This window comes from Azolla caroliniana, unplaced genomic scaffold (genome assembly GCF_043228905.1).
Source record: "Azolla caroliniana isolate FFs.n. ecotype wild unplaced genomic scaffold, voAzoCaro1.0.p SCAF_437, whole genome shotgun sequence".
Lineage (NCBI taxonomy): Eukaryota > Viridiplantae > Streptophyta > Polypodiopsida > Salviniales > Salviniaceae > Azolla > Azolla caroliniana.
Window position 1 is genome coordinate 236 of NW_028230872.1, and position 12,087 is coordinate 12,322.

The window sequence follows — 12,087 nt, forward strand, 5'->3', positions numbered from 1 at the left end:
GAAGAAAAGGTTGCACTTGTGATATTTTCTCATTGTTTATAACATTCGCCAATGCTTTTCCTTCCTTTAGATAGTGTCACCAGCATTGCTACCAGTGGAGTTGGACGAGTAAGCATCATTCAATAGGGTGTTATAGGAACACGTTTTTCATTATTCCATCCTACATGTCGTTTACGATCATCGAGCCAACAAAGACTAACAAGTAAGCTTCATAATGTGTTTTAACGTGTAGAAAGCAAGAGGGTATATCGCTTTTCCATTGGGAGGAGTGGCTTGTCATGCTCTTACAATTTACTCTTACTATCACTTTGATGAATTCGATCCTTGATGAAGGTGGCTTTGTCCGGACAAGTGTGAAATCAGGAGAACCTCTCCAACAGGGTTTTGTACTCCAGGAGCACGTCTTTCCTCTAACGCTGAAGGGGCTTCTCTCTCTGTCATGAAGCCATAGCCAGAAGAGGAAGCAGAAAGCAAAAGAAGAAGAAGAAGACGTAGAAGCAAGAAGGGAAAGCAGAAACAAAATGCAACCCAGGTCAATTCTCGCCAGGTTCATCCTTTCCTACTCGTCTTCACCATCGCCCACATCATCATACAAATCATCTCTCCCCTACTCTGCATTGACACCCCTGTTTCAGAGGTTTAAAGACAGTGGAAGATTTTTCTCTACTGAATCGGGATCAGTGTTTTCAGAAGAACAGAAACAACAAGAAGAAGAACCCAGAATCTCCGCAGAAGAATTTGCAAGAGAAAATGGTATAGAAATCGTGGCGACACCAAAAGACATGACAAAACAGTCTTGTAGAACAGGAGCTATTGCCATCAAGTGTGGAATGACTGCTGGATGGGATAAGTGGGGCGCCCGAGTTCCGTACACTGTTCTTTGGTTTGATGATAACATCGTTACTCAGATAAAAGTGAAGGGTAAAGATTGCACTACATCGCTTCAGGTGCATTTTGAGTTTCTTTCTGTATTTGTAGTTAAATTTGAATTTATTCTTTGTTTCAATTAAATTATATTGATCTTGTGGTTAAATTTTATTTGTATTGTGGTTAAATTGCATTGATTTTGTTATCAACTTTATATTCACGTTGTAGTTAAATGCATCAAACCTAGGGGCTTATCATCAGATAGCTCATCATTTGGAGCTTGTCAAGTTAATTAAAAAGATGTCATTATTTGCATAATTTTGAGCTTGTCAAGTTAATTAAAAAGATGACCTTTGGAGCTTAGAAAAATATATGCATGGAAGTTTTATATAGTTCATAATTATATACCTGCCAAGTTTTCTTGAGGTATCAAATAATAAAACTCAAGTTCTTACCAATATATACATGTATACTTTAGTATATCTCGCCTTTGTAGTTAAATGCATAGAATCTTAGAATGTAGGTTTTGGGTTGATATAGCTCACTATTTCAAGCTTTGTCAAGTTAATGACCCGTTTTATTTGGAAGGTGTCTAGTTCCGAGGAGACTATCAAAATGTACATATGGGGTAATGGTTTTGATACAGTACATCATTTCATATTAGTCAAGATTTTCTAGTGAATCAAATATTAGAACCTTATTAAAATGTTGGTAATCATTTTTTATATAGCCCATCATTTCGAGCTAGCTGTTAAATGATGCTGTAATTAAAAGGATCAAAATGTAGGAGCTTTCAAAATGTACACGTGTATTGTCATGTAATTAACTAATTTGTTAAATTGATTGGAGTTTTATAGATTCACTAGAACCTTTGTTTTCATGCAATGATTAATCGATACTCTATCAGTTAGCATTGGAGTCTTTGAAGGTTCAATTAAATCTTGTGCAAAGATTCCAATGCTTAGCGTTGGGAACTTTTCAAGATTCTCTAGAATCTTTAAATGAAAAACAAAAATAGACATGATGAAAGGAAAGTCTCTATAGGCATGAGTCGTCATTATTCTGTCAAATAATATCTGTTTTTTTTTTCTTAGATTGGATGTGGACAAAAGAAGCCTAAGCAGCTTACGAAACCTGAGCTTGGACATTTCTTCACACAAGGAGTGCCTCTTAAGAGGAAGCTAGTAGAGTTTCCAGTATCAGATGATGCATTATTACCTGTGGGCACTCCAATATCTGTTCGCCATTTTGTTCCTGGGCAATATGTTGATATAGCTGGAATCACTATTGGAAAAGGTTTTCAGGTATGGTATATAAATCTTACATAATAATGAATCATAAGCTAGAAATTTATGAGAGGAAACTAGCAGTTTTGTGTATCATAACATTAAGTGAGTCAAACATTGTCGAAACTTTTGTTTCTGTTTGTGAAGCACATTGCATATTTTAAAGGGTATGTTATCCCTCCGATTGAGTACTCATAGTTCATGATATTTTTAAAGTAGACCCTCAATCATTTAATTAAGATTGTTTGCATAAAGGAAATGCATGTGTAAAAGTGAAGCCTGATAATCTGGGGTGATTGTGAGTGACTTCTAACTCCAATCGACTAATTCTATGGGTAGAGAATGCCCTTGCCCTTTTAATTCTTGAATCATTTTAAGCTTTATTAGAGAAAAAGATGTTACAATGAAGACAGTGAATTATGCACTAAAATTCTGTTCAATGATTACAACTGAATCAAGTAATTGGAATATAGGGAAAGACATTAACCTTAAGTGCACATCCATTTTATTGATTGCCATCATTTTGTTTGTCCTGTTTATCTTTGAGAGCTTAACCTTAACATTGATTTTTGGAACGTCCAATTTTAGCATTTTAAAGGAGTGTGATTATATTATGACAACTGTAAAGTTGTGAAGTATAAAAGGAAAAAAATACAGTTTTGGCCAAAAAGAAAGCATGAGCATAAGAAATAGTTCAAGTCAATTGGTAGTGTATTTTTTTAGTTGCAACTAGTTGAAATTTTAATAAAAAAATGCATGTCGGGATTTTTTGATTACAGTAGAGAATTAGGTCACAAGGTTTTTTGTATCACAAACCTCCAGAATGTCATTGGTCGCCCATGTGTAATTATATGATTGGTTGATATTCTCTAGAAATATTTAGGGCCTGTAGATTCCTAGTCAGATATGTTTTGCAGTATCCTGCCCTCTTTCATCGAAAGAAAGATTCCTCCTAGTTCTCATTTATCTTAGATTGATATAAGTTGTTAGTATCCTGCCCTCAGATTTATATAGTTGCAATCTTAATGGTCAAAGATTTTGGTTTATGGATTTTTTCCTTAACTGCATTGGCTGATGTAGAATATAAAAATAAGATGGATTTACTTTATGGCTTAGTATTTTGGGCATAAATTGGTAAGAAAACTTTGTCATCCCTGTCTAACATTCAGAATCATCAATCATCTACCTTCTTGGCAGATAGATTCTCTCAATGTCATGTACTACATCAAAACTTCCACAGCAATCTATTTTGGCTTTAACCATTTACTTTACATAAGATTTAAGCTTTATTGCATGATCAACAGGGTGGTATGAAAAGATGGGGTTTTGCTGGAATGCCTGCTTCTCATGGTGCTTCACTTTCCCATCGAAGTCTCGGTTCAACTGGTGGTCGCCAGGATCCAGGAAAGGTATAGTTTGGTATAAAAATTTGAAGTATATTTTTCATGATAAGTTTTCTAGAGCTTCCATCCAAGTTATAACTTATCATAACAAATTCAAGGATGTTTTTCAAATTTCCAGCTTAAAAAAAGAAAATCTTGCATGGTTTTTCCCATCATAGGTTTTTAAGGGGAAGAAGATGGCTGGGCGGATGGGTGGCAAACGAAGAACTGTGAAGAGTGTATGGATCCACAAGATTGATCCAGCAAGAAATCTTATGTGGGTTCGAGGCCAGGTATCGTGCTTTTGTGTGTGCTAGACATCACAATTATAATGTTTGCTTTCTACATCTTAAAGATGAGGTTTTTGAGAATGCAGACTTTTTGTTTTCTGTTTTTATATTTTTTGCAATGAGAATAGGTTCCTGGACATGCTGGCAATTTTGTCTTTGTGAAGGATGCTTTCCACAAAAAGCCAGACTTATCCATTACTCCCTTTCCAACGTTTTTCCCAGATCCTGAAGAAGATTTATCAACCCTCGAACCACTCGCTGCTGCTGAAGGAGATGTGGACCCATTCTTGACAGATAATTAGAAGAGTATTACTCAGTTTATTGGTTGATTGTTTTGAATCTATTTCAGAAATGCATAGCCTTTGAATCTATCTCAGAAATACATAGCGTGGATCCTATCTTCAAACATAAATGCTTTGTAACAATTCTTTAACTTATAAATGAGATTGAGGGCAAGCTGGCTCTTTTAGAGCATGTTGAAGCTTAGGTGGCCTTAACAATAGCATCGGTACTGACTAAAGTTTTTGGTATATAAGGTAGAAAGAAATGTGGCATCCTGATTGTGGATGAGGAAAATGCTTTCTATGCAGTTTACAGTGAACTCATTAAAGGAGAAAAAAATCATTCATGCTCTTTTTGTAATAAATGAGACTCGAGTCCTATTCAAAGAGAAACTCGAGTGCAACTAGAATGGTATACTTTCCCAGACTATGTTTTTCTTGGGTTACTACTGTACTTTGAGAGAAACCATGTTATAGTTGGGCTTCCAAATACCTCTTTTTGTAATGCCTCCTATGTTGTTTTGGGTACAAGATCACTATTTATATGTCAAACAAAAATAGATAGCTGAGGCTAGATGTAAGTTTATGGTTACAGATTTCCATGTTTGTTTATTGTTATCTCCTGGTTGTCTTTTGTGGTCGAGACTTGAAAGAATGAGCTTTTCTTTCTCGTGGCACCTAAAATCTATATGGATCACAAGGATTGTTATTGTATATTTTCAAAGCACAGTATAATGAAACTTTTGTATCACAAGGATTGTTATTGATAACGCATCTCAACAGCACATTATGTTGAATGTTGTCTTCTGTTATAATGATTACAATGTTTGTGCTTGAGGTAATCAATGTTTATATGGTAAATCTAGAATTTGGTTGCATAATCATCGAAGATTCAATTGTTGATCTCTTGCTCTTTGTAATGAATTGATGTGCAAGAGCTCTATAGGGTGTAGCAAATTTCCTTGATGTGCCTGTGTTTATCTGCCCATGCAAAAATTGAATTATAACTATAAACTTTGGTTTGAAACCAAGGGTTGGTTGATTTCATGTGATGAATATCTCAAGATAAATGTCAGTCATATGCTAGAGTACCAAGCCATCTGAACTTCCCCCTACTAATACAATAATTGCACTTTCCAAATAATGTTGCAATTATAAACTATTCACACAATGGTTTTGACAGGAAATCTGTTAAGAGGTTTTTATCAAACTTAATGTATTAAAGGTTTTATGTTAAGTTTAGGGTTTAATGGATATGGCAGACTTAAAACAGATGGCGACCCGGATTTTATCATTTTCCTACGATTAAATTTGTGTTATTAGCTTCAGTTGTTGATAATTGTTGAACATTGACAACCTTGTAATGCATATCATGCTCCAAATGTTTGTGACTTTATTCTTTCAAAGTGGATGTGGAAACTTTCATTGTGAGCATACAAATATGGAAGTTACCTTCCCATGAAATCAGGTTCTCATGACACTACTTTATTGCAAACATTATTCTATTGAATAGCTTGTAAATTATTCACTTATGGTTTTTTCATCATCGCAATATGCTTCTATTGTGAACATTATTCTAGAATAGAGGGTTGATTGCACACAACAAAAGTTCCAAGTTAAGATCACATAAAATGAGATATATCCAACAAATCACAACATTTGGGAGCACTTGTGTGCCAATAAACCAACTTTTCTGAGCCAATATGAAGTCTACAAAACTCTTGGTTTCCTAACTTGTTGAATAGAAGGTAAGGATCCATTGGAAAGAGAAAGTGCGCATTCTTAAATCTACAAGTTCAACTCTATATCTAGCTCCTGGCTACTCCCAAGACCTTTTTAACTTCAATAACTACAACCTAATAGTAATTAGTGAAATTATTTAGAGCCATTGTTAAGAAAGAGGGAGAATAAAATGCTCTAAAACAAATATTGATAAAACAAGCTAATTTTAGATCAAACTAAGAAGAAAAAAATCATATCCAACTGCCATTTCTGCTAAACATACACTTCATTTTGATAGGTAGCTGATAGATTAGTGCTACAAATTAATGAAGAAACCACCATATACATATAACGTATATTATTGTTTATTAGGTCTTTAATTGTTGAATTACCTAGGTCATGAAAGTATGCATTACATTTGTATTCATCTATGAAAGGTTTACTTAAAACTATGTAAGAGAGAGAGAGAGAGAGAGAGTATGTCATATGTGTCTATTTCTTGTTTGTTTGTCTTGGTTGGTGTTAATTAAACCATGTAATTAGGTTTCCAGATTTGTCACCTGTAGTTCGATTGATATATACGAAATTTGATTACAACATTTCAGCCCCAGTTAATAGTTTCACCGCTTTTGTCGCTTTGATTCAGCCTGCACACACCAGATGAAATTCAGATACAACTGTTTTACACTCTAGAATATGGTTGGTTAAATACGCACACATCAAACCTTAATAAGACAAAAGCACAAGCAACCATTTACGGCCTTATTATTCCTTTCTAATTTAGAAAAAATGGGCAAGTTTCTAGCCTTAATCGTCATTTATTTGTAATTAAGGTTTATTTACATGAACAGTAACAAAAAACCTTGTTTCATTACAATGTCATAGCTGCAAATGGGTATAATATCTCTGAACTTACTTTCATAGATTCCTAATTAAGGTATACGTGAACTCAACAAAAATGCATATTTCATGACAAGGAGTCATTGCAACTGGGCATATCTCTAGCCATATTAATAATTATTCATATGAACAGGACCTGCATGTATGTATTTCATGATAAAAGGTTCATTGTCAATTGTTCATATGAGCACATTCAATATCAGAAAAATGCAAATAGAATGCAATATAATTTAGTAGTTTGGTAGTTGTAAAACACTGGCTTACCTCTGTCTTCTCTTTTGATGAGTCAGATGAATCAATTTTAAACAGTTCACACTCAGGACAACATAAACGATCACCTTTCTTCAATTGCTCAGGAGCCATTTCCAGGCATGATGGATGCAACCTGAACTCAACAATGTGAACTAAGGTAAGCATCATTTTTGCAGATGAAGATAAAAGATTATAAACATTCTCATGCACTTAAATTTGTGTTTCCTTCCAACAAACTACATTAATTTTTAGCTGAAGTACTCGATCAGGATTATCTCATTTATCAATTCTGCATATTTTGCATCGCATTGTCGACAATTTGCACTCAACTTCAGCACCATATCATCTAGTCTTAGAGTCAACTAGTCTCTGACATAATAATATGAAGATCGTTAAGGATTGGTATTGATTTAGGCCACATTGGCTTGAGTTAAGCTCATTATCCCTAATACTATCAGATCGTATAGTGGTATTGCTATGAAAAACAAGAAAATACATGCTAGATCAAAATAGGAAAGCATCTCCATCACAATTTGCATACAGAAGCTGATATGTAAGTCATATTCAAACAAGCATACATATTACCTCGTCTGTGCAGGCACATAGACTTGATTTGTGGATTTGTAAACACAATTTGCCATAATGATTGATTATTTTCCCTGATTGACTTTAAGTGGTAACCGACTTTGTGGTTTACAGCATTGACATCATGGGTCTGAACCTAATCAATCATTTTGCATTATCCTATGAGTCCAGCAGGTTTTTACTAGAGAAAATTTCCATAAAATTTCGCTTTCTGAAATTCATTGTCCACGACCACAGGTTGAAAGCATTATAATAGAAGTAAGCTAATGGAGATTAACTTTACAGTTTTCACCATTATAAAGATATGATAATATTTAACCAAAATATTGTATCTAACTCTTTCCAAATGTTTGAAGACAATGTCAGGAATCAACATGCACACATTTACTGTAAGAGAACACATACCAATCCTTGCAATCTTCACATTGCACCATCAAATCATCAGGGTTGTAAGGCTCCCCACATCGGCAGTATCTACACATTAACTAACTCCTAAATTGTTAGTTGTTAATCAATGCACAAATGAAAACAAGACATGGATCATCTCAGTTATTGATGCCATATGTTAACTCTAGTTTTCAAATGGAAACAAACAATACTCACACAGGAACACGAGTAGGAGTGAAGGTTCTTGTAGAACCTTTGTATTTCAATCGCGAGAAGAAATCATTCTCACCAGGACTCTTGAGTTTGGTATATCTTTTGAAGGAATGAACGTTGCATTTCTCTTCAATGGTGTCAGCACTTTGGACACCAAAATGATCAGACCAAAACAATTCCTTGCTTCCATGGGATGTTTTTCCTCCAACGGTGTCTTCTGGTCTATAATACCATCTCAGCCTCACCATAACGTTGTCCACCACACTAGGAAACCCTGATTCGATCTTCTCAATCCTTGCAACGTATGGAAGTCTCTCTGTTTCTGCAGGTCGTATTATCACATTGTCTCCAACTGTCATGATTTGGAAACCTTAAATCGTGTTTGGAAACAGACTAAACCCTAAACTTGAGCTTCAAGATTACACAAAATATGAATCTATTTGTTGTTATTTTATGCATTCAAATCAAGAAAGGTTTGCAAAGATAAGATATAACAATGCCTTTGAAGATTAATGTGAAAAAAAAACAAAATATACAACACGTCACATTTAGAAAGCGAAGAAAGCAGAATCTATATAAATCTAAATAGCACTCTTCAGACTTATATTGTTTGCAGAAAATTAAGATATTGGCCTTTTTCAAAATTTATGGAAGGCACTGAACGGAGCAAACAAAAGATTAAAAGAAAGCACTAGCTATGGCAGGTCCAATTTAATCAGCGGAGCAAACAAAAGATTAAAAGAAAGCACTAGCTATGGCAGGTCTAATTTAATCAGCGGATAGATGTTCGTATATCACCTTCAACGACTTGGCGGGTGGTGCTCCTGATGGTGTATGAAGTTAGGTTAGATTTCGGCATAGCCGCAGCAAAAGCAGATAGTAATGAGAGAGCGGCTATGGCTATGGGAGAAGAAATGATGGTAATGATAAAGAAGAAGAAGAAGAAGAATTTGGACCAATCTATATGAGAAATTAAGAGAAGGCGAAAGAGAAATTAACCTATTAAATCTTTTACTTGAAGAAAGGATCAATCAGATAAATAAGGGATTTTGCTTCCATGAGGAAAACAAATACCATAATAATTTATGTATCAAACTGTGTAATAACAAGAGACAGACAGACAGACAGACAGAGAAGGAGGAGGGTGGTGATGGTGGATTATTTATGTCCTCCTCACTATTTCATACAGATTGGAAAAAATCAATACATTTTTTTGGAAAAATAAAACAATATAAATACATTCAGCCCGTAAATCTGGGGTTTTGGACGATCAGGGCCGTCCACTACTTTTATATCTAAAAAATGAAAAAGTAAAAAGCAAAAAAAAGTAAGAAAACAAAATAGAGAAAACGCAGCTTCTTGGATGCAGAAAAAAAAAGCTCTGCAAATTTGGTATCTGCGTGCTTTGGTGATCTGAAAAAAACAAAAAAAAAACAGAAAAGAAGAAGCGAAAAAGAGAAGATAGTTTTATATGGGAGGAAATTAGGGTTTTCTGAGCTGTAACAGCGCTGCCATAGCAGTAGTAGTAGTAGTAGTAGTAGTAGTAGTAGTGCAGTTCATAATGGACGGATTCATGCTCAGATTGTGGACGTACTCCTTCCAGATCAATGCCTCCTTCCATCCATGCATGACATTTACTGCTTTTAGATCCCTATTGTACATCTCTCTAGATCTGGCGGACTTACCTGCTTAGCCTCATCGTATTGTAGCCATGGATCAAGCCATGGATTCATCTGTTCTGCCTGATGATGACGATGGTGATGAGGAGGAGGAGGAGGACTTACACCTCAGTGGCCTGATGTGATATCTATCTATCTGGCATAATACATCAGGCACAGCAGCCTGGCTTAATATGCAGAGGCCGGATCATATCCTGTCAATATATATATATATATCAGGCGGCTGATTATGCTCTGTGGAAAATGGAAAATAAGGGAATATGGAATGGAAAGAGAGAAAGAGAGAGAAAGAGAAGAAGAAAAACTTAATTGAATGGTAGTTTTTGTCCGGAGCTATAGCCTTTGTTAGAAAATCGGCCCACATATGATTGATTTGTCGATGTAAACTCTAAGGTAAGCTTGTTTTCTTCGGCCAACTCTCGTATAAAACTGATATTTTAAATCCACATGTTTTGTTTTCTCCGAGTGCTTTGGATTCTTCGTTAAGTAGATACATGATATATTGTCGCATAAGATTTTCAATTGAAGTGGTTCACATAGTTGGAGTTCTTTTAACACTGTTTGCAACCATAATCCTTCTTTAGCAGCCAATGCCACTGCTACGAATTCAGCTTCACCAGATGAGAGTGTCACAGATTCTTGTTTTTTCGATTGCCACGTCACTGTTGCTCCTGCCATCCCCCCCAATCCAAATCAAACCAACCAACAAGTGATTTGATTGGTCTTTCGGATTGGGATCGTTTATATGTTAATCCATAGTTGGATGTGTGTTTTAGATATCGCATAACTCGTTGAAGTGATTTCCAATGCATAAGGCTGGGGTTATGCATAAAGCGCGATAGATAATTAATTGCAAAACAAAGGTCAGGACGAGTTCCTGTGACTAAATATCGAAGTTTTCCTATTAATTGTTTAAAGGGAAATTGTTGCATAAAATTAATATCTCTTTTCATGGTTGGACCATCGGATATGCTTAAGTTACATGTTAGTGATAAGGGAGTAGGGCAAGGTTTAATGTTTAACATTCCGAAGGATTTCAAAATTTCATTAATGAATTTATTTTGATGAATGATCAAGGTGTCCATACTACGATTACGCGTAACTTGCATGCCTAGAAAATAAGATAGGGGACCTAAATCTGTTATTGAAAATGCTTTGGAAAGTTCTAGCTTTGCTTGAGTAATTTCAGATGGTGTTCCAACTATAGGAATGTCATCCACATATAGTGCTACCACTAACAACCGATTAGATGTATGATTATGTCTAATGTATATATTTGGTTCTAATAACAATCTAGAATAGCCATGTGAGAGCATAAAATTGTTAAATTTTTGAAACCATAACCTAGGAGATTGTTTGAGTCCATAAAGTGACCGATGTAACCAACACACATAGTTTGGTTGAGAGTGTGACTCAAACCCAGGAGGTTGTGACATGTAGATTTCTTCGGGTAAATCACCATGTAGAAATGTCGTTTGTACATCCAAATGATGTACCTCGAGGTCAAGAATGGTGGCCAGAGCCATTAGAAGCTGAAAAGATGCCATGCGAAGAACGGGTGAGAATGTCTCAGAATAGTCAAGTCCTTCAACTTGAGAAAAACCACGAGCGACAAGTCGAGCTTTGTAACGTGCAACAGTACCATCATGGTTTAGTTTTTTCTTCAACACCCATTTGCATGAAATAGGTGAGCATCCCATTGGGAGTGGTACTAGGGTCCACGTTTTGTTGGCCTCAAGAGATTCAAGTTCTTTTGCCATGGTAGCTTGTCGTTCATTATGATCTGGGCTTTGCAATGCCTCATTGATAGTTAAGGGATCATCAGAAATGTCTGATGTGGTTGAGGGGGAACCAAGAGCCGAAAATGCAAACTCAGGTTCAAATTGATGGTCTGCAACAAGAGCGTCTATTTTTTTTGTGTGATCATAAAGATCTTGAATAGTACAAACTTTCTTTGGAGTAGATGTAGAGCTAAGTGAAGTAGGTGATTTCGCAATGTCAGAACTATTTGTATGTTCTACATGTTGATTATTAATGGAATATGAAGTATTCCTACATCCTATTTTAATTACTTTTGCATCATTGTGACCAATGGTTTTCAACTTGTCATTAAGACGCGAGGATCGTCATAGTGGAATAAGGGGATTTTTGATAGGATGGGAGCATGAATAATCAATATGAGTCAATTGTGTTCCATCTAAAAGTTTTTCCTTATGAGTGCTATGGTGATTATTAAGGCTCTT

General features: G+C 35.5%; 2 protein-coding genes across 3 annotated transcripts; one reads left to right on the plus strand and one right to left on the minus strand.

The window, feature by feature from the left end:
* Nucleotides 1-469: 469 nt before the first annotated feature.
* Nucleotides 470-4,724, plus strand: LOC147848246 (large ribosomal subunit protein uL3m-like). Its single transcript, XM_087338552.1, has 5 exons — nucleotides 470-947; nucleotides 1,962-2,171; nucleotides 3,458-3,562; nucleotides 3,715-3,828; nucleotides 3,954-4,724. Exons 1-5 carry the CDS (start codon nucleotides 522-524, stop codon nucleotides 4,125-4,127), a joined length of 1,029 nt encoding a protein of 342 aa, XP_087194678.1. The 5' UTR covers nucleotides 470-521; the 3' UTR covers nucleotides 4,128-4,724.
* A 1,398-nt stretch (nucleotides 4,725-6,122) lies between these two features.
* LOC147848247 (chromatin remodeling protein EBS-like) lies at nucleotides 6,123-10,005 on the minus strand. 2 transcript variants are annotated; one of them, XM_087338550.1, is made up of 5 exons: nucleotides 9,851-10,005; nucleotides 8,169-8,517; nucleotides 7,971-8,039; nucleotides 6,993-7,113; nucleotides 6,123-6,475 (listed from the first exon to the last, which is right to left on the minus strand). In XM_087338550.1, exons 2-5 carry the CDS (start codon nucleotides 8,411-8,413, stop codon nucleotides 6,449-6,451), a joined length of 462 nt encoding a protein of 153 aa, XP_087194676.1. In that variant the 5' UTR covers nucleotides 8,414-8,517; nucleotides 9,851-10,005; the 3' UTR covers nucleotides 6,123-6,448. The 2 variants fall into 2 exon arrangements, with proteins under 2 accessions (XP_087194676.1, XP_087194675.1); XM_087338549.1 differs by lacking the exon at nucleotides 9,851-10,005 and having other exon boundaries at nucleotides 8,169-8,558.
* Nucleotides 10,006-12,087: the final 2,082 nt, after the last annotated feature.